The following is a 21,746-nucleotide window of genomic DNA, read 5'->3' on the forward strand; positions in this document are numbered from 1 at the left end:
TAATATACAGAATTGTTGAATCACTATGTTGTACACCTGAAACTAATATAACACTGTATGTTAACTATACTAGAATTAAAATAAAATTAAAAAAAAAACAAGGAAAGGAACTTTCTCACAGTGATAAAGGGTATCTGCAAAAAAATTTTTAATGGTGAAAAACAGAATGCTATCCCCAGAGATCAGAAACAAGTCAAGGATGCCCACAACATTATGCTGTTCCTAGCCGGTGTGGCATGCAAAAAAAGAAATAAAAGGCAAACATATTGGCACAAAGAAACTATCCCTATTCTCCAATGATATGATTGTCTATGCACAAAACCAAGGAATCTACAAAAAAAACCCCCTCCTAAACCCATTAAGTGAGCTTAGTAAGGTCAAAGAACAATAGGTTAACATAAAATATCAATCATTTTTCTATGTACAAGAAATGAACAACTGGAAATCAAAAAACTTTTTAAGGCTCCAAATAATGAAAAAAATATATAGGATTTGTATAGTGAAAACTAAAAATGGTGATGATATCAAAGACTTAAGTTAATAGAAATACCATGATCAAGGATTTGAAATCTCAACATGGTAACAATGTTAACTTTCTCCAAAGTGATATACAGGTTTAATGTAATACCAATCAAAATCACAGCAGAATTTTTGTAGACACATAAGAGATAATACACAAATTTATCTAGAAGAGCCAAACAGCTATAATAGCTAAAACACTTTTGAAAAAGAATATAGTTGGATGAATAGCATTATCCCATATTAAGAATTACTATAAAGCTATACAAATCAGGGCAGTGTGGATCAATAGCACATAAAAGAGAGTTGATAAGTAAGTCCACAGAAATATGACCATTTGATCTTTGACAATGCAAAAAGCAATTCAAAGATGAAAGAACAGTATTTTTGAAAAATCGTTTTAGAACAATTGATCATCAATATGCAAAACAATGAACCTAGATCTACATTTTACACCTTTAAGCAAAGACTAACCCAAAAATGGACCACAAATCTAAGTGTAATGTAAAAATAAAAAAATTTAGAAGAAAATACAGAATAAATCTTCATGTGTTGGGGTTAGGTACAGAGTTCTAGAAAAGACAGCAAAGGCAGGATCCCTTAAGAAAAATGTGATACAAAATGTAATAAATTGGATTTCAGTATTAAAAACTTTTGCTCTGTAAAAAGCATTGCCAAGAAAATGAAAAGAAACTACAGAAATAGGGAAAATATTTGCAAAGCACATTATCCAACAAAGGACACATATCCAGAATAAAGAACTCTCAAAAATTTAATAACAAAATGAACCCAGATTTTAAAAGTGGACAAAGGGCCTGAACAAATATTTCATCAAAGAGGGTATAAAAATGGGAAATACGCCCAAGAAAGTTAATCAACACCATTAGCCATTCATGAAATGCAAATTAAAAGCAGGATGATATACAACTACACATCTATTAGAATGGTTAAAATGTTAAGAAGTATAGGGGTGCCTGGGTGGCTCAGCTGGTTAAACATCTGACTCTTGATTTCAGCTCAGATCATGATCTCAGGGTCATGAGATTGAGCCCCACGTTGAGCTCTGCACTAAGTGTGGAGTCTGCTTGAGATTCTCTCTCTCCCTCTCCTTCTGTCCCCCACCGCCACTTGCGCTCTCTCTCCCTTTCAAAAAAAAAATATGTTAAAAAGTATTACAATACCAAATTCTGGAAAGGATATGGAGCAATTGGAACTTTCCTACACTGCTGGTGGGGGTGCAAAATGGTATAGTCACTCTAGAAAGCAGTTTGGCAGTTTCTTATAAAGTTAAAAACGTATAATATGATCCGGTAATCTCATTCTGAGAGAAATGAAAAATTATGTTTACACACAAAAAATTTTATACATGAAATTCAGAACAGCTTTGTTCATACTCAAACTGTAAACAACCCAAATGTCCTTTAATTGGTGTACTGTATTACATCTAAACATGATATATTACCCAGCAATTAAAAGAAATACACTAATGATCATACAAGTGTGGATGGATCTCAAAGGCATTATGCTCTAAGTAGCTAATCTTTTAAGGTTACATACTATATGATTCCATTTATATGGTATTCTCAAAGGAATAGCACAAGGGAGTGTTTTGGGGTGATGAAAATATTCTGTGGTGCTAGCTGAATGTGTTAAACTTTACATGTCTATATATCAAAAGAAAAAAAATAAATTTACTGTATAATTTTAAAACATTTCTGACTCACCACAGAGTAGAAAAAAAGGTGTTCTGAAAGTGTCAAGTCATTAAACAACATGTCATGTTGTGGGCAGAAGCCCAAGTTTTTTCGAATCTCAATTATGTTCTTTGAGATGTCAAATCCATGAATATAAACCTCTCCTCTGGTAGGAGGGTAACAACCTACGAGTAAGCAGAAGACATAAAAGAAGCTGAGCTTTGGTGAGAGAGCATTATAAGATACTGTAAATTAGTATCTTAAATTCAGCCTGCTTGTGGATTACTCAAAAGAATTAGCACTATCTCCTACAGAATAGTTCAGGAAAATATCAATAATTAAATCTAGGTAGTAGGATTAGCTATCTTTTAATTTTTGTTCTTTTCTGCTTTTGTATACAAATTTTCTACAATGGGTATGGATTATATTGGTAATAAAAACATATAAATAATTTGCTATATTCTAATACATTCACATTACAGACTGTTACTTTATTTGTGAACCAGATTAGGTACTGTGTAGATGTTATGAAAAACATAAGATTGGGGCTCCTGGGTGGCTCAGTCAGTTGAGCCTCTGAGTCTTGATTTTGGCTCAGGTCATGATCCTGGGGTCCTGAGCTTGTGCCCCATGTTGTTGGGCTCCCCACTCAGCAGGGAGTCTGCTTGCCTTGTCTCCCTCCGCCCTCCCCCTGCATGCATACTCTCTCTCTAAAATAAATAAATACATTTTTTTAAAAAGAAAAACATAAGATTAGGAATATTTAACTTTTGTCCTCAAGAAATTTATGGGCCCAGCACACTTCCGCTGCGCCACTCTGCTCTCTGACAAGAAATTTAAATACTAATAATAAACAGTCCAGATTTGTGAGCAACTATTTGGTAACATGTAAAAAACAAACTATAAGACCATTTAAATCCTATAAATCATTTATCTTATTTAAAAATATATATTCTTTTTAAAACTTGAAATAGAGTTGACATAAAACATATTAGTTTTAGATGTATAACATAATGGTTTGATATTTGCATATATCACAAATGATCACCACAATGTCTAGTTAGCATCTACCACCATACATAATTACAATATTTTTCTTGTGAAGACTTTTATGATCTACTCTTAGCAACTTTCAAATATATTAAACAGTAAAATTAACTATAGTCATCATGCTGCACATTACATCCCATAACTTATTTATCTTATAAATGGAAATTTGTACCTTTTGATTGCCTTCACTCATTTAGCCCAGTCCCCATCCATTGACTCTGGCAACCACCAATCTGTTCTTTATATCTATGAATTTGGGTTTTTTTTTCTTTGTAAATTCTACATATAAGTGAGACTATACAGTATTTGTCTTTCTTCGACTTATTTCACTTAGCCTAATGCACTTAAGGTCCATCCATGTTTTCACAAACAAAAGTTCCTTCGTTCTTATGGCTGAATAATAGTCCATTGTATATATACACATCTTCTTTATCTATTCATTAGTTGATGAGAACTTGCATTTCTAACACATTCCCAGGTGATGCTGATGCTGCTGCTAGTCAGAGGACCAGACCTTGAGGACCACTGAGTTAGGGTAAAGGCTAACCTGCTATTATTAAAGAGGCCACAAAGAAGCTTTAAAAAGACAGAAATTTCCCATTCACGTGATAATCCCAAAGCAAACAATCCAGGTTGGTAGAAAGATCAACTCCACATTTGTTTTAAATCCATTAGTCCACCAAAGGACACTTAGGTTGCTTCCGTGCCAACGGATATATTCCATGGATATATGTTTTTGAGTTTGTGTTTTCATTTCCTTTAAGTAAATACCCAGAAGTGAAACCGCAGAATCATATGGTAGTTTTATTTTTAATATTTTGAGGAACCTTCATAGTGTTCTCCATAGTGGCTGCACCAATTTAATTTCCACAAACAGTGTACAAGGGTTCCCTCTTTTCCACATCCTCACCAACACTTGTTATTTCTTGGCATTTTGATAATAGTCATTCTAACAGGTGTGAGGTGATATCTCATTCTGGTTCTGATTTATATTTCCCTCATGATAAGTGATGTTGAGCCTCTTTTCATGTACTTGTTAGCCATCTATCTGCTGCTCTTGAAAAATATCTATTCAAATCCTTTGCCCATCTTTTAAATTGGATTTTTTTGCTATTGAGTTACATGAGTTCTTTATATATTTTGGATATTAACACCTTATCAGACATGATTTGCAAATATTTTCTCCTATTCAGTAGGTTACTTTTCATTTTGTTTATCGTTTCCTTTGCTGTGAAGCTTTTGTTTGATGTAGCCCACCTATTTATCATTGTTTTTTGTTGACTTTGTTTTTGGTATTAAATCCCCAAAATCATCTCCAAGATTGAGGTCAAGGAGCTTACTGCCTATATTTTCATCCAGGAGTTTTGTGGTTTCAGGTCTTATATGTTCATGTCTTTAATCCATTTTGAGTTAATTTTAGTATATGGTGTAAGATAGTGATCCAGTTTTCCCAACACCATTTATTGAAGGGACTATCCTTTCTCCATTGTGTATTCTTGGCTCCTTTATTGTAAATTAACTGACCATATATGCATGGGTTTATTTTTAGGCTCTCTATACTGCTCCATTGATCTGTGTCTGTTTTTATGCCAATACCATACTGTTTTGGTGACTAGCTTTGTGACATAGTTTGAAATAAGGAAGCTTGATGCCTACACCTTCTCAAGATTACTTTGGCTATTCAGGGACTACTGCAGTTCCATACAAATTTTAGGATTGTTTGTTCTATTTCTGTGAAAAATGCCATAGGAATTTTGATGGGAATTGCACTGAACTTGTAGTTTGCTTTGGGTAGTATGGACATTTTAACAATATTAATTCTTCCAGTCCACAGTATGGAATATTTTCCACTTATTTGTGTCTTATTCACTCCTTTTCATGAATGTCTTATAGATTTCAGTGTACAGGTGCTTCACCTCCTTGGTTAAATTTACTCCTGGGTATTTTATTCTTTTTGATGTAATTGTAAATGGTGTTTTCCTCTTAATTTCTCTATTTTTTTGAGAGAGAGAATACAAGCAGGGAGGGAGGGGCAGAGGGAGAGAGAGAATCCCCCAAAGACTCCATGCTCAGCACGAGCCCAATGCAGAGCTCAATATCATGACCCTGAGATCATGACCTGAGCTGAAATCAAGAGTCAGATGCTTAACTGACTGAGCCACCCAGGCACACCTTTTTCTGAGAGTTTATTAGTGTATAGAAACACAACAGATTTTTGTAAATTGATTTTGTGTCCTGCAACTTTACTGAATTTATTAGTACTAACAGTTTAGTGGAGTCTTTATAGTTTTTTTTATGTATGTCATCTGTAAATATTGAGTTTTCTTTTTTCCTTTTTGATTTTGATGCTTTTTATTTCCTTTTCTTGCCTAATTAATAAGTGTGTTAAATAAAAGTGGCAAGAGTGGGCATCCTTGTATTATTCCTGATCTTAGAGGAAAAGCTTTTAGCTTTTTGCTATTGAATATGATGTTAGCTGTGGGCTTGTCATATATGGCCTTTGTTATGTTAAAGTATGTTCCCTCTATGCCCAGTTTGTTGAGAGTCTTTATTATAAGTGGATGTTGAATTTTGTCAAATGCTTTTCTGCATCTATTGAGATGATTAAAAAATATACAGTCTTAAAATATGTTTGAATATTATATTTAAAAATATATTCCAAAGTGGAAAAGTGTTTCAAAGACATCTAAATAGGGTTACTTATTTAGCATTGAAGGTAAATGCTAAAAAAAATTAAAAAGAAAGTGACAAGTTAACTACAGCATATTAATTTAAAACACTACTATATGGCTATTAAAAAGAATACTATGTAACTACTAGAAATACCATGTGGCCTTGGAAATAATATATATATAGACTATATCCACATAAGGAAATTTCAATATAAAATTATGTTCTTTAAAAGCTGAACACGAAATATCATGTTATATAGTAATAACATTAATAAAATATTTTATAAATAATTAGAAAACTTATTGAAGATGTGTGAAGAATTCAGAGTTTTACTTTCATTAGATTCCTTCCTTCTCATATCATTACTCAAATTCTTTCATTTTAAGATGTTTTAAATGACAGTAATAGTGGAAGATCAGGGAAGTCAAAGCACTTGTTTTTCTATAGGAAGACAAAAAAAAAAAAAAAAAGGCAAAAACTACCAGAATCAACTTGTTAAACTCAGAAAAATATTCAAAGGTTTACAGTAACCCAATACTTAAATTTTATTTTATTTTAATTATTTATTTTTTATTTGACAGAGAGAGAGAGACACAGCAAGAGAGGGAACACAAGCAGGGGGAGTGGGAGAGGGAGAAGCAGGCCTCCCACGGAGCAGGAAGCCCAATGCAGGGCTTGATCCCAGGACCCTGGGATCATGACCTGAGCCGAAGGCAGACGCTTAACAACTGAGCCACCCAGGCGCCCCAACCCAATACTTAATCAAGAAAAAGATGAAGAGTACACTTACCTTGATGAGCACTGAGTAATATATGAAACTGTTGAATCACTATATTATACAGCCCAAACTAATATAACACTGTATGTTAACTACACTGGAATTAAGATTAAAAAACGGAGGGACGCCTGGGTGGCTCAGTTGGTTAAGCGGCTGCCTTCGGCCCAGGTCATGATCCCAGGGTCCTGGGATCGAGTCCCGCATCGGGCTCCTTGCTCAGCGGGGAGCCTGCTTCTCCCTCTCTCTCCCTCTGCTTGTGCTCTCTCTGTCAAATAAATAAAATCTTTAAAAAAAAAAAAAAAAAAAAAAAAAAACGGAGTACACTTATTGTGATGAACACTGAGTGATGTAGAGAATTGTTGAATCATTATTACCTAGCAAAACAGTCTTTCAAAAATGAAGAAGCAATTAAGACTTTACCAGACAAACAAAAGTTGAGAGTTCATTACTAGGAGACCTCCATTACAAGAAATGTTAGAGTTATTCAAGATGAAACATAAGGATGCTAAATGGTAATATGAAAGCATATTAAAATATAAAACTCATTGGTAAAGGTAAATATATAGACAAATACAGAATACTATAATACTATGGTGAGTATATAATACACGTAATAGTGGTGAGTAAATCACTCTTGTTTTTAGTATAAAAGTTAAAAGACAAAAAATTATTTAAATATTATACATATAAAAATGTTGATCAACATACAACATAAAAAGATATAAATTGTGACATTAACATAAAGCATGTTTATGTGGAAGAAATAAAATTACTGAGTTCTGTTTGTGATTGAAGGTCAGTTGTTATTAGTTTAAATAGAATATTATAACTGTAATAACTATAAAATATTTTATGTAAGTTCCAAGGTAACCATAAAGGAAATACTTACAGAATAAACACAAAAGACAAACAGAAATGAACCAAAGTCTGTAATATATATGTATATATATATATAAATTAAAATAAAAAATATATATATTTATGAAAGAAAAAAGTAGAGGGCAAAAGAACTGTAGGACAGACAATTTTAAAAATGGCAATGGTGAGCCCTTCCCTATCAGTAATTACTTTAAGTTTAAATGAAAAGACCCAAAAAGATATAGAGTGCCCAAATGGATAAACTAACAATACCTAACTATACGCTCTCTACAAGGAACTTTATTTTTTATTTATTTTATTTAAATTCAATTAGCCAAGGTATAGCACATCATTAGTTTTTGATATAATGTTCAATGATTCATTAGTTGAGTATATCACCCAGTGCTCATCATATCACGTGCCCTCTTTAATGCCCATCACCCAGTTACCCCATCCCTCCACCCACCTCCCTTTCTGCAACCCTTAATTTGTTTCCCGGAGTCAAGAGTCTCATATGGTTTGTCTCCCTCTCTGATTTCTTTCCAGTTTCCCCTCCCCCACCCCTTTTGTCCTCTGCACTATTCTTTATGTTCCACATATGAGTGAAACCATATGATAACTGTCTTTCTCTGATTGACTTATTTTACTTAGTATAATCCCCTCCAGTTCCAGCCATGTCGATATAAGTGGTAGATATTCATCCTTTCTGATGGCTGAGTAATATTCCATTGTATATATGAACCACATCTTTTTTAGCCATTCATCTGTTGAAGGGCACCTCGGCTCCTTCCACAGTTTGGCTATTGTGGACATTGCTCCTACGAACACTGGGGTGCATGTGCCCCTTCTTTTCACTATGTCTGTATCTTTGGGGTAAATACCTAGTAGTGCAATTGCTGGGGCATAGGGTAGCTCTATTTTTAATGTCTTGAGGAACCACCATTCTGTTTCCCAGAGTGGCTGTACCAGCTTGCATTCCCACCAACAGTGTAAGAGGGTTCCCCTTTCTCAACATCCTCGCCAACACTTGTTATTCTACAAGGAACTTTAGATTTAAGGACACATATAGGCAGAAAGTGAAGGCATGAAAAAAGACATTCAATGTAAATGGTAACCAAAGAGAGCAGGGGTGGCTATACTTCTATCAGACAAAATAGACTTTAAGTAAAATATGTCATGAGAGAGAGAACAGTATAATAGTTATATCATATAATATAAAATTAAAGTTACAGAAAGATATAACAATTATAAATATATGTGCCCAACATTAGAGCACCTACATATATAAAGCAAACATTGGCAGAACTACAGGGAAGAATACATAGCAATATTATATTACATGGAGACTTTAATATCACACTTTCAATAATGGATAAAACATCTAGACAGATGATCAACAATGAAACAGCAGAAGTGAACAACACTAAAGACCAAATGGACCTAATAAGCATTCCACTTAACAGCAGAAAATATACATACTTTTCAAATGCACATAAAACATTCTCCAGGATATATCATATATTAGGTCACAAAGTAAGTCATATACAATTTTAAGTCATAACAAATTTAAGTAAGTCATAACAAATTTAAGACTGAAGTCATACCAAGTATCTTTCAAACCACAATGGGACAAAACTAGGAAGCAAAAGAATAAAAACTGAAAAATTTGTAAATGTGGAAATTAAACATCACATTCCTGAAAAACCAATGGTTCAAAGAAGGAAGAAAAAGGGAAGTTAGAAAATATTTTGAGACAAATAAAAATGAAAATACAAAATATTAAAACCCACAGAATGCAGCAAAAGCAGCACTAAAAAAGAATACTGGTAAATGCCCACATCAAAAAAAAGAAGGTAAAAAACACACAATCTAACTTTACACCTCAAAAAACTAGAAAAATAACAAACTAATTGCAAAGTTTGCAGAAGGAAGGAAATAACAAAGGTTACAGAAAAAATGACCAAAGTAGAGACCAGAAAAAGAATAGGAAAAAAATCATTGAAAGTAAGGTTGGTTTTTGGAAAGATAAACATAATTGACAAACCTACTAGACTAAAAAAAAGTGAGAAGACTCAAAATCAGAAAAGACATTACAACTGACATCACAAAAATAAAAAAGTTCATAAGAAATTACTCTGAATAATTACATGCTAACAAACTGGATAACCTAGAAGAAATGGATAAATTCCTAGAAACATAAAATTTACCAAGAATGAATCATGAAGAAACAGAAAATCTAAACAGAACTATAATAAGTAATGAGATTGAAACAGTAATCAAAAACCTCCTGACAAAGGCCCAGAGACAGATGGCTTCACTGGTGAATTCTATCAAACTTTTAAAGAAGAATTAATGCCAGTCCTTCTCAAACTCTTCCAAAAACTGAAAATGAGGGTATACTTCCAAACTCATTTTATGAGGCAAGCATTACCCTAACACCAAAGCCAGACAAAGACACCATAAGGCAAATAACTCTGATAAAAATAGATGCAAAAGTTCTCAACAAAATACTAGCAAACTGAATTGAACAACACATTAAAAGGATCATACACCATGTCCAAGTGGGATTTATCCATGAGATGTAAGGATGACTCAATATTCAAAAATCAATTGATGTGATACACCATATTAACAGAATGATGGATCTAAAATATCACGTGATCATCTCGACAGACACAGAGAAAACGTGGCAAAATTGAATTCTCCTTCATGATAATGTATAAGACATTTTTCTCAACAAACTAGAAATAGAAGCAAATTTCCTCAACATAAAAAGGCCATATATGAAAAGCCCACAGCTAACATAATTCTTTATGGTGAAAAACTAAAAGCTTTTCCCATAAGACTGGAACCAAAATAAGGGTTCCTCCTGTCACCACTTCTATTCATAGTAATGGAGGGCCTAGCCAAAGCAATTAGGCAAGAAATAAAAGATATCCAAGCTGGATAAGAAGTAAAATTACCTGTGTTTGCAATGGCATGATCTTACATGTATAAAACCTTAACAACTCCACACACACATGTGCTTTGTGATAGAATATATAAATTCAGTAAAGTTGCTATATACAAAATCAACATTCAAAAAATCAATTTCTGCATCATTGATATGATCATGTGGCTTTTGTCCTCGATTCTGTTCATGATGTATTACTTTGATTTTGTATGTCAAACCATCCTTACATTCCAGGAATACATCCCACTTGGTCACGGTATATGACCCATTTCATGTATTGTTGAATTTAGTTTTGCAGTTTTTTTTTTTTTTCCTGAGTTTTATATCTATGTTGATTAGGGACATTGGTCTATAGTTTTCTTATCTTGTAGTGTCCTAGTCTGACTTTGGTATCAGGGTAATACAGGCCTTATAGAATGATGTAATAAGTGTACCCTCCTCTTCAATCTTTTCAAAGAATTTGAAGAAGACTGGTGTTAATGTTTCTTTAAATGTTTGGTAGAACTCTCCAGTGAAATCATCTGGTTCTGAGCTTTTCTTTTGAGAGGTTTTTCATTACTGTTCAATTCCCTTAGTAGTTGTAAATGTGTTCAGATTTTCTATTTCTTTATGATTCAGTCTTGGTAGGATGCATGTTTCTAGGAATTTACCCATTTCTTCTAGGTTATGAAGTTTTCTAATATACAGTTGTTCATAATGTTTTCTTATGATCCATTTTATTTCTGGGCATAGGCTGTAATATCCCACATCTAATTTTTAATTATTTGAATTTTTTCAATTTTGTTGATTTTTTCAAAAAACCAATTCTTAAGTTTTATTTTTTCCTATTATTTTCCCATTCTTTATCTCCACAGTGATCTTTATTATATTCTTCCTTCTACTATCTTTGGATTTAGTTTGTTATTCTTTTTCTAGTTCCTTAAAGTAAGCAATTAGGCTGTTAATATCAGATTTTTCTTTTTTTAATATGTGTTCACAATGATAGAATTCCATTTTTGCACTGTTTTTGATGCATCCTGTAAGTTTTGTATGTTGTTTTCATTTTAAATTTTCTCAAGATACTTTCTACTTTGCAATTCCTCCTTTGACCCGTTAGTTGCTGGATTTTCCAATTTTCCTTCTCCTAATGATTAGTGGTTTCATTCTATTGTGACTGGAAAAGATATTTTGTATAATTTTATTATTTTAAAATTTGTTAAGATTTGTCTTGTAAACAAACATGTGATCTCTGCTGGAGAATGTACCATGTCTTATTGAGAATAATGTATATTCTGCTGCTGTTGGGTTGAATGTTTAGTACATGACTGTAGGGTCCAACTGTTGTTAAAGATCTCTATTTTCTTACAGAGTTTTTGTCAAGTTATTGAAAGTGGAGTATTAAGATCTCCTACTATTACTGTGTTACTGTCTATTTCTCTCTTTATTTCTCCAATATTTGCTTCATTTTTTAAGAACTCTGATGTTTGGTAAATATATATTTATAATTGTTACATTTTCCTGTTGAGTTGATACCTTTTTTCCCCTTTGCAATGGTGTTTGATTTGGTATCATCACCTCTACTCTGATCATTTGCATATATTTTTCATCTATTTACTTGATTATGTGTGTCCTTAAGATTTCAGGTGATTCTCTTGAAGATAGCATATATTTGTATCCTTTAAAAAATCTAGTCAATCTATATCCTTTGATTGGGTTTTTATTTATTTATTGTTAAAGATTTTATTTATTTGAGAGACAGAGTGCGAGAGAGCACAAGCAGGGAGAGGAGCAGAGGGAGAGGAAGAAGCAGCCTCCCTGCTGAGCAGGGAGGCCGATGTGGGGCTCGATCCCAGGACTCTGGAATCATGACCTGAAACGAAGGTAGATGCTTAACCAACTGAGCCACCCAGACGCCCAAGATTGGGTAATTTAATCCATTTACTTTAAAAGTAATTATTGATAGGGAAGGACTTACTATTGCCATTTTATTAATTACTTTCTGTCTGTAGCATTTTGCTTCTCACTACTGCTTTTACTGCCTTCGTGTTTCACTTTTTAAAAAAAATATTGCCATGCTTTGATTCCTTTCCTGTTTCCTTTGTGTGTGTTCTATAGATATTCTTTGTGGCTACCATAGGGATTAATGTAAATATCTTAAAATTATAATGATCAATTTAAACTGACAATAACTTTTTTCATAGGCTTGCCCTTCCACTTTATGTTTCTGATGTCAAATTACATCTTCATATACTGTGTACTCATTAACATAGATTTATAATTATTTTTGTGCTTTTAAGTTCTATATGAGTTAAAAGTGAATTTATGCACCAAAATGTAATTACAAAATTACAATTTATGGACCAAAATTACAAATTATATTTGTTCACATATTTACCTTTATTAGAGAAGTTTATATTTTTATATGGTTTTGTATCTGTCTAGTGTCCTGAATTTCAACTTGAATGATTCTCTTTATAATTTCTTATAGGAGAGGTCTGATAGTAATTCTTTCAGCTTTTGCTTAACTAGGAAAATCTGAATTTTCCCTTCACTTTTCAAAGTTTTGACAGATATAGTTTTCTTGGTTGTAGTTGTTTTTTCTTTCAGCACTTTGAATATAATATCCTACTACTTTCTGACCTTCGAGGTTTCCACTGAAAAATCCTCTGAAAATCTTGAAGAACATCAACTGCAATCAAAGAGTCACTTTTCTCTTGCTTCTTTCAGGATTTTCATTTCTTGAATTTTTAGTTTGATTATAATGTGTCTCATTTATGGGTTTCTTTCACAGTTTATTCTACTTGTAATTTGCTGACCTTCTTGAATTTGTATGTCCATTTTTTCCCCTCAAATTTGGCAAGTTTTCAGTCATTATTTTTTCAAATAAATACTCTGTCCCTTTCGCTTATTTTCTGGGACTTTCATAGTGCATACAGTGGCCCACTTGATGATATCCCATAAATCATTTAGGCTCTCTTCACTTTTCTTCATTCTTTTCACTCCTCTGCCTTGATAATTGCAAATAACCTATCTTCAAGTTTGCTAATTAATTTTCCTGCCTGATCAACTCTGCTGTTGAAATCCTCCAATAAAAATTTTCAAATTAGTTATTATATTTTTCATATCCAGGATTTGTTTGGGTTTTTAAAAAATTACTTCTACCCGTTAGTATTTTAATTGTTCATGCTTCATTTTCCTCATTTCATTTTGTTGTCTGTTCTCTTTTAGATCATTGAACATCTTAAAATGACTTTTTGGCAGGTAATTCAGAGATTTGTGTTTCTTAAGGGTTATGTTCTGTGGCTTTATTTTGTTACTTTGGGGCAAGTTTCCTTGTTTTTTTGTTTTGTTTTGTTTTTGGTATGCCTTATGTTTTGTTGAGATTTGAACATTTAAAAAACAGGTATCTCTCACAGTCTTTATGGACTGGCTTCAGGCATGGGAAGTCCTTCACCCATCATCCCAGCTAGAGATTTTAGGACCTTAAAACATTTTCTGGGGATGGGTCTTTGGGGTCGTGCATATGCTTTCATTCTACTATATATGGCTGCTTCAAACTGTCTTAATTTCCTTAAGCAGCTTGGAGATTGTGTTTCTTTTGTAGTTCTCTGCCTGTATTCTGTTGCTTCCTTGGCACCTGAATGGCGAATTGCAGATTTCCTGCTGCTTTAAAATACTTTAAAGTGCTGCAGCATTTGCCTCTGGTTTTCTGAGACTTCCAACATTGCCACTCCCATTGGTTCTCCATTAGGCAAGACAAAAACCAGTCCCTTGGGCAGCCCCTAGACAAGCCAGTACATTGGATACAAGTTCTAGTCCTTTCTTTCTGTCCCAAGGGAGGAGCTTGGAATTGGAACAGTTCCTCCTGATTGTGCCATGCCATATTGGGGGAGGGGTTGGGGTGAGAGAATGCCATAAGCTTCCTGCCCTTTTTGGTATTGGCCATGCATACATTTGCATGCTGCAGCATCCAAACTGGTTTCTGGAGTTTTTAAAAAGATATGTTTTTCTGTATATTGCTGTTAACTTAGTGTCTCTATGGGGATGAGGGCCTGGAGCTTCCAAGTTCACCATATTTCTGATGTCACTCTCATCTCCTGCTTCTAAGTTGCCTCTATCTTCATTTAGTCTTGTTTAATAGCTGTAAGTCTTTGCCTATTTTCAGAGTTCTGGCAAAATTAGGTCTGACATCTTGTGCTTGTTTATCTATCTTGTCTATGAAGGGACTAGAACCTGGAGCTACCATCTCTGACAATTTGCTCCCAATGGTTGCTTCTGAGCTCCATCTTGGTGTATGAATAGGATTTCAATAGGTGGACAGGTGGTTCAGGCACTCCCATTGAGAGAAAGGGCATGAGCACATACAAATGGAAAAGTGCATTTTATGTGTTCTGAGGTTACATGTAGAACATGGAGTGTATTCCAAGATAACTTATGTAAAGCATATCAACTATATAGAATGCATATATTATCATGAAGTTAATGATAATTCAAATCATAACCTTGTGATACTACCTAGGTAGTCATGGTGTTAAGAAGAGGTTTAACTGAGACTTAGAGGAAATCATTTCAAATATATAAAATAGCAGAGAATGTCGGTAGTGTCTGCCCTTCCTGAGCTAGTTTTGGCATCATTTTAGTTTCAAAGGAGAGGCTATTATATCTCAACTACTAGGCTCAGCCCCGTTCCAGCCTCCGGAACTTATGCTAACCTCACACACAACATGGGATTCACGATTCTAATTGTCCCTAGTATTTCTTATCCATTCTTCCTTTCTGGTGAATGCAGTGTATCTAACATATAAACCTATATAAAATATTCTTCCATGGCTTCTCATTGCGGTCAGCATAAATTCAAATCTTCTCCCAAACCTTTCGTGATTTGACCTTTTGATTATTCCTCTAGCTTTATCTTTTGCCATTATTCAAATTCTATCTCTGATCTAGTCAGTTCCCTGCTTTCAAGTCTCCTAGTCTTTGCTTATGTCTATAATATTCTTTGGTTCCATTTGCAGAGCTTTATATATCCTATTTGTCTCAGATTTGATGACACTTCCCTTTTTCTCACCCCCCAAACAGGTTATGTGTCATTCTATTAGATGAACAGCATCCCACATATAACATCTCCTTTCATACTTATGATGTTAAGTTTCAAGTTTCTTTCCTATATTTCCAGCAGTGTACAAAATTGAGCGTAACAACCCTGTAATCACCACTGTATTACCAAGTCCTATGAAAAGAATAGGCATATAAATATTTTCACTGAATAAATGAATTTATTACATTACCAAGAGCATCTTGGTTGTAAATAATTAAAGTGTAATAAAAACTGCAACACTGAAATGACAATATACTCAATACCACAAGCTCTGATTGGTTTGAAGCCTTAGAAGGAACCTGACTTCTGCTCTAAACAGAGCTGAATACATACCTATGAGAAGAGACAAGGCTGTAGTTTTTCCTGCCCCATTTTGTCCTAGAAGAATAGTGATTTGCCCCTTATATAAATTCAAAGACATGTTGTTTACTACTACTTTGTCACCAAATTCCTGTGAGATAAAAGAAATGATAACTTGTTATCTGTCACTATCACTTATGAAAGAAAAAACACTATACTCTATCCTTAGAAGAAACAACATTATAAAACAGGTGAAGGTAGGAGGTACAGGTTTCCAGTTATGCAATAACAAGTCACGGGCATAAAAGGTACAGCACACAGAACATGGTCAATGGTACTATAATAGCATTGCAGGGTGACAGATGGTAGCTATGCTGGTGGTGAGCACAGCATAACATACAGACTTGTCAAATAACTATATTGTCCACCTGAAACTAATGTAACACTATGTGTCAACTACAACAAAGAAGTAAAAAAAAAAAAAAAAGAGAAGCAACATTATACTATCCAACTGGTGAAAAAAAGATAATGTTGTGAACAATGAACATTTGTAGGTGCACTAAGTTTGTATATTAGGCAAAACAGATGTGAAGGCATATCCACATTTGGTAGGGAAAATGGAGGCCTCTCTATATTCTATGTATAATATAGAGTGTAATATAGTAATTATGGGCTTATTCAATTGTAGTAAGAGCTAGAAAACTTCATAGAAGTTGCCACTAATGAGAAAAACTGATGCCATGATTTCAGCCAGAAGTTTGGTGATTCACAAGAGCATTCTCCTTTTTGTTGGGGTCTTTGGGGTCTTTGGTTTTGGGATCAAGGTAATGCTGGCCTCATAAAATGAGTTTGGAAGTTTTCCTTCCATTTCTATTTTTTGGAACAGTTTCAGAAGAATAGGTATTAATTCTTCTTTAAATGTTTGGTAGAATTCCCCTGGGAAGCCATCTGGCCCTGGGCTCTTGTTTGTTGGGAGATTTTTGATTATTGCTTCAATTTCCTTACTGGTTTTGGGTCTGTTCAGGTTTTCTATTTCTTCCTGGTTCAGTTTTGGTAGTTTATACTTCTCTAGGAAAGCATCCATTTCTTCTAGATTGTCTGATTTGCTGGCATATAGTTGCTCATAATATGTTCTTATAATTGTCTGTATTTCTTTGGTGTTCATTGTTATCTCTCCTCTTTCATTCATGATTTTATTTATTTGGGTCCTTTCTCTTTTCTTTTTGATAAGTCTGGTCAGGGGTTTATCAATCGTATTAATTCTTTCAAAGAACCAGCTCCTAGTTTCATTGACCTGTTCTACTGTTCTTTTGGTTTCTATTTCATTGATTTCTGCTCTGATCTTTATTATTTCTCGTCTCCTGCTTTATTTGCTGTTCTTTCTCCAGTTCCTTTAGGTGTAGGGTTAGGTTGTGTATTTGAGACCTTTCTTGTTTCTTGAGAAAGGCTTGTATTGCTATATACTTTCCTCTTAGGACCTCCTTTGCTGCATCCCAAAGATTTTGAACAGTTGTGTTTTCATTTTCATTGGTTTCCGTTAATTTTTTAAATTCTTCTTTAATTTCCTGGTTGACCCATTCATTCTTTTTTTAAATTTTTTAAAAAAAAATTTTATTTATTTATTTGACAGAGAGAGAGAGAGCACAAGTAGGCAGAGAGGCAGGCAGAGCGAGAGGGAGAAGCAGACTCTCCACTGAGCAGGGAGCCCGACACGGGGCTCGATCCCAGGACCCTGGGATCATGACCTGAGCTGAAGGCAGCCGCTTAACCAACTGAGCCACCCAGGCGCCCCAGACCCATTCATTCTTTAGTAGGATGCTCTTTAGCCTCCATGTATTTGAGTTCTTTCCAACTTTCCTCTTGTGATTGAGTTCTAGTTTCAAAGCATTGTGGTCTGAAAATATGCAGGGAATGATCCCAATCTTTTGGTACCAGTTGAGACCTGATTTGTGTCCCAGGGTGTGATCTATTCTGGAGAATTTTCCATGTGCACTAGAGAAGAATGTGTAATCTGTTGCTTTGGGATGGAATGTTCTGAATATATCTGTGAAGTCCATCTGGTCCAGTGTGTCATTTAAAGCCTTTATTTCTCTGTTGATCTTTTCCTTAGATGATCTGTCCATTTCAGTGAGGGGGGTGTTAAAATCCCCTACTATTATTGTATTGTTGTCAATGTGTTTCTTTGCTTTTGTTATTAATTGGCTTCTATAATTGTCTGCTCCCATGTTAAGGGCATAGATATTTAAAATTGTTAGATGTTCTTGTGGGATAGACCCTTTAAGTATGATACAGTATCCTTTCTCATCTCTTATTATTGTCCTTGGTTTAAAACCTAATTTGTCTGATATAAGGATTGCCACCCCAGCTTTCTTTTGGTGTCCATTAGCATGGTAAATGGTTTTCCAGCCCCTTACTTTAAATCTGGAAGTGTCTTTGGGTCTAAAATGAGTCTCTTGCAGGCAGCATATTGATGGGTCTTGTTTTTTTTATCCAATCTGATACCCTGTGTCTTTTGATTGGGGCATTTAGCCCATTTACATTCAGGGTAACTACTGAAAGATATGAATTTAGTGCCATTGTATTGCCTGTAAGGTGACTGTTACTATATATTGTCTCTGTTCCTTTCTGGTCTATGTTACTTTTAGGCTCTTTCTTTGCTTAGAGGACCCCTTTCAATATTTCTTGTAGGACTGGTTTGGTGTTTGCAAATACTTTTAGTTTTTGTTTGTCCTGGAAGCTTTTTATCTCTCCTATTTTCAACGACAGCCTAGCTGGACTGGCTGCATATTTTTCTCGTTTGGTGCTCTGAATATATCATGCCAGTCCTTTCTGGTTTGCCAGGTCTCTGTGGATAGGTCTGCTGCCAATCTAATGTTTCTACCATTGTAGGTTACAGACCACCTTTTCCAAGCTGCCTTCAGGATTTTCTCTTTGTCTCTGAAACTTGTAAGTTTTACTACTAGATGTTGGGGTGTTGACCTATTTTTATTGATTTTTGAGGGGTTTTCTCTGTGCCTCCTGGATTTTGATGCCTGTTTCCCTCCCCAAATTAGGGAAGTTCTCTGGTATAATTTGCTCCAATATACCTTCTGCTCCTCCCTTTCTTTCTTCTTCTTCTGATATCCCAATTATTCTAATATTGTTTCATCTTATGGTATCACTTATCTCTCTCAAATTCTGCCCTCGTGATCCAGTAGTTGTTTATCTCTCTTTTTCTCAGCTTCTTTATTCTCCATCATTTGGTCTTCTATATCACTAATTCACTCTTCTGCCTCATTTATCCTAGCAGTTAGAGCCTCCATTTTTTATTGTACCTCATTAATAGCCTTTTTGATTTTGACTTGGTTAGATTTTAGTTCTTTTATTTCTCCAGAAAGGAACTCTCTAGTATCTTCTATGCTTTTTTCAAGCCTAGCTAGTATCTTTATAATCATCATTCTGAACTCTAGTTCTGACATCTTACTAATGTCCGTATTGATTAGGTCCCTGGCAGTTGGTACTGTCTCGTTTTTTTTTTTTTTTTAGGTCAGTTTTTCCATTTTATAATTTTGTCCAGAGAAGAATAGATGAGAGAACAAAATGCCAAAAGGGTAACAACAACCCCAGAAAAATATACACTAAACAAATCAGAAGAGACCTGAAACTGGGGGAAAAGAAAAAAAAAAAAAAAGAATATGATCAGGCTGGTGAATAGAACAGAGCCACACATTAGATTTTGGATGTATTTTGGTCTGTTAGAAGAAACTGCCTTTCAAAATTTTAAAGAAAGAAAAACTTATTTATATACAAAAAATAAGGTTAAATACAATGAAGGGGTAGAATATGACTATAGAAATGAAAATTAAAAAAGATTTTAAAAAAGGAATTGATAAGATATTGGTTAAAAAAGGAAAGAAGAAAAATTTAAAAAACTATGGAAAAAAAAAGTTAAAAAAATTAACTTTGAAAGACTAAAGAATCATGGGGAAAAAGCCATGAATTCTATGTGCTGTATTCCCCTAGTGCTGGAATTTTGAAGTTCTCATTGATCAGTAAACTTGGTCTTGGCTGGATGTTCTTGCTGGTCTTCTGGGGGAGGGGCATGTTGCAGTGATTCGCAGGTGTCTTTGCCCAAGGTGGAACTGCACCGCCCTTGCCAGGGGCCAGGCTAAGTAATCTGCTCAGGTTTGCTCTCAGTAGCTTTTGTTCCCTGAATGCTTTCTGTACAGCTTTGGAGGACAAGAATGAAAATGGCGGCCTCCAATCTCTGGCCCCGAGGAGCTGAGAACTTGGGGCCCCACTCCTCAATGAGCCCTCAGAGTAAAGCAGTCAATCACTCCTGTCTCCCTGGTCTCTGGCCAAACTCCGTGCTCACCCGGCCTGTGACCGAGCATTTCTGTTTCTGGTACATTACCCCATTTGGAGTCTCCAAACCTAGCAGATTCTGGTGGTGTGCTCCCGTGCCGCTCCTCCCGGGGGAGGAAGGGGAGTCCCTGGATCTGCTACCTGTTAGGTCCCTGCTCGAAGAACAGTGGCCCGACTGTGCCATGGATCACAGTTTATGGCAACCCCGAGCTGAGAGCCTGAAGTTTGGAATTGTGTTATCTCTGATATTTGAATTATTGTGTATCATGGTGTGGACCTTCTTGAGTTCATCTTGTTTGGAATTCTCTGTTTCCTGAACTTGGATGTATGTTTTCTTCTCCTGGTTAGGAAAGTTTTCAGTTATTATTTCTTCAAGTAAGTTTTCTGTCTCTTTGTTTCTCTCTTCTCCTTCTGGGATGCCTGCAATGTTGAATGTTTGTTCACTTGATATTGTCCAAGAGATAACTTAACCTATCTTCATTTTTTAAAAAAAATTCTTTTTGCTGTTTAGCTTGGGTGCTTTCTATTACCCTGTCTTCCCAATCACTGGTTCATTCTTCTGCATTTTTTAATCTACTGTTGATTGTCTCTAGTGTAGTTTTCATTTCAGTTATTGTAGTCTCCAACCCTGAGTGGCTCTTTTTTACATTTTCTATCTCAGCTACTTCTGCTAAACTTAAAGGAGTGGTGTTTATCTTGTTCGTCATTCTCTATGTGTTCTCCCTTTTCTTTGCAGAAGCTGTTCAGTCAGGCTTCAGTTCTTCTTCAGGAGGAAATGCTCCATAAATAGGCATAGATTTGTTGTGTTTGTGGAGAAGATGAGTTCAGGCTCTTCCTACGTCACCATCTTGGACTGGAACTCAGCATTTTGTATGTTAATCAAACTTCAATAGAGTAGTTTAAAAAACATATGGATATTGCCTAGTTGATACTGTTTTTTCAAATATGATAAACTATGGAAACATCCAGAAAAATGTTTGAATTTACTAATTGCATTGGAATAAAACTGATACCTTGTAAGTCTTAATGTTATACATTAAAATAGAATTCATTAACAAGAAAAAAGATAAGTGGTGTGGCTATAGTAACATTAGTCAAAGTACATTTAAGAGAAGAATATTGCCAAGGATAAAGTGTATCATTTTATAATGATAAAGGGATCAACTTTTCAAGAAGACATAATTCTCCTAAACGTTTATGCACCCAATAACAGATTCAAAAATATGTTGCCAAAAAGCTGGAGAGAAAAATAGAAAAATGCAGTTATTTTTAAAGACTTCAATATTTTTCTTTCAATAATTTTTAGAATATTTAGAATCATTAAGGATATAGAATATTTGATAAACTACCAACTAACTTAATTAACATTTATGTATCACCCCAGGAACCAACAGCAGATTACACATTATTTTCAAGTCTGCATGTAACATGTAGTTAGACAGATGACTGAGCCATAAAACAAGGATCAATAAATTTAAAAGGATTTGTCATACAAAGTAT

General features: G+C 34.6%; 1 protein-coding gene across 1 annotated transcript in view; it reads right to left on the minus strand.

Moving 5' to 3' along the window:
* LOC118549013 (phospholipid-transporting ATPase ABCA3-like) overlaps window positions 1-21,746 on the minus strand; it is a 191,444-nt gene that overhangs the window by 128,529 nt on the left and 41,169 nt on the right. The window contains exons 11-12 of the mRNA XM_036113189.2: window positions 15,907-16,053; window positions 2,244-2,372 (exon numbers count right to left, since the gene is read on the minus strand). Of these exons, the coding sequence (XP_035969082.2) occupies window positions 2,244-2,372; window positions 15,907-16,053 (276 nt within the window). The remainder of the gene's footprint in view (window positions 1-2,243; window positions 2,373-15,906; window positions 16,054-21,746) is intronic.

Source organism: Halichoerus grypus, chromosome 6, assembly GCF_964656455.1.
Source record: "Halichoerus grypus chromosome 6, mHalGry1.hap1.1, whole genome shotgun sequence".
Taxonomy (NCBI): Eukaryota; Metazoa; Chordata; class Mammalia; order Carnivora; family Phocidae; genus Halichoerus; species Halichoerus grypus.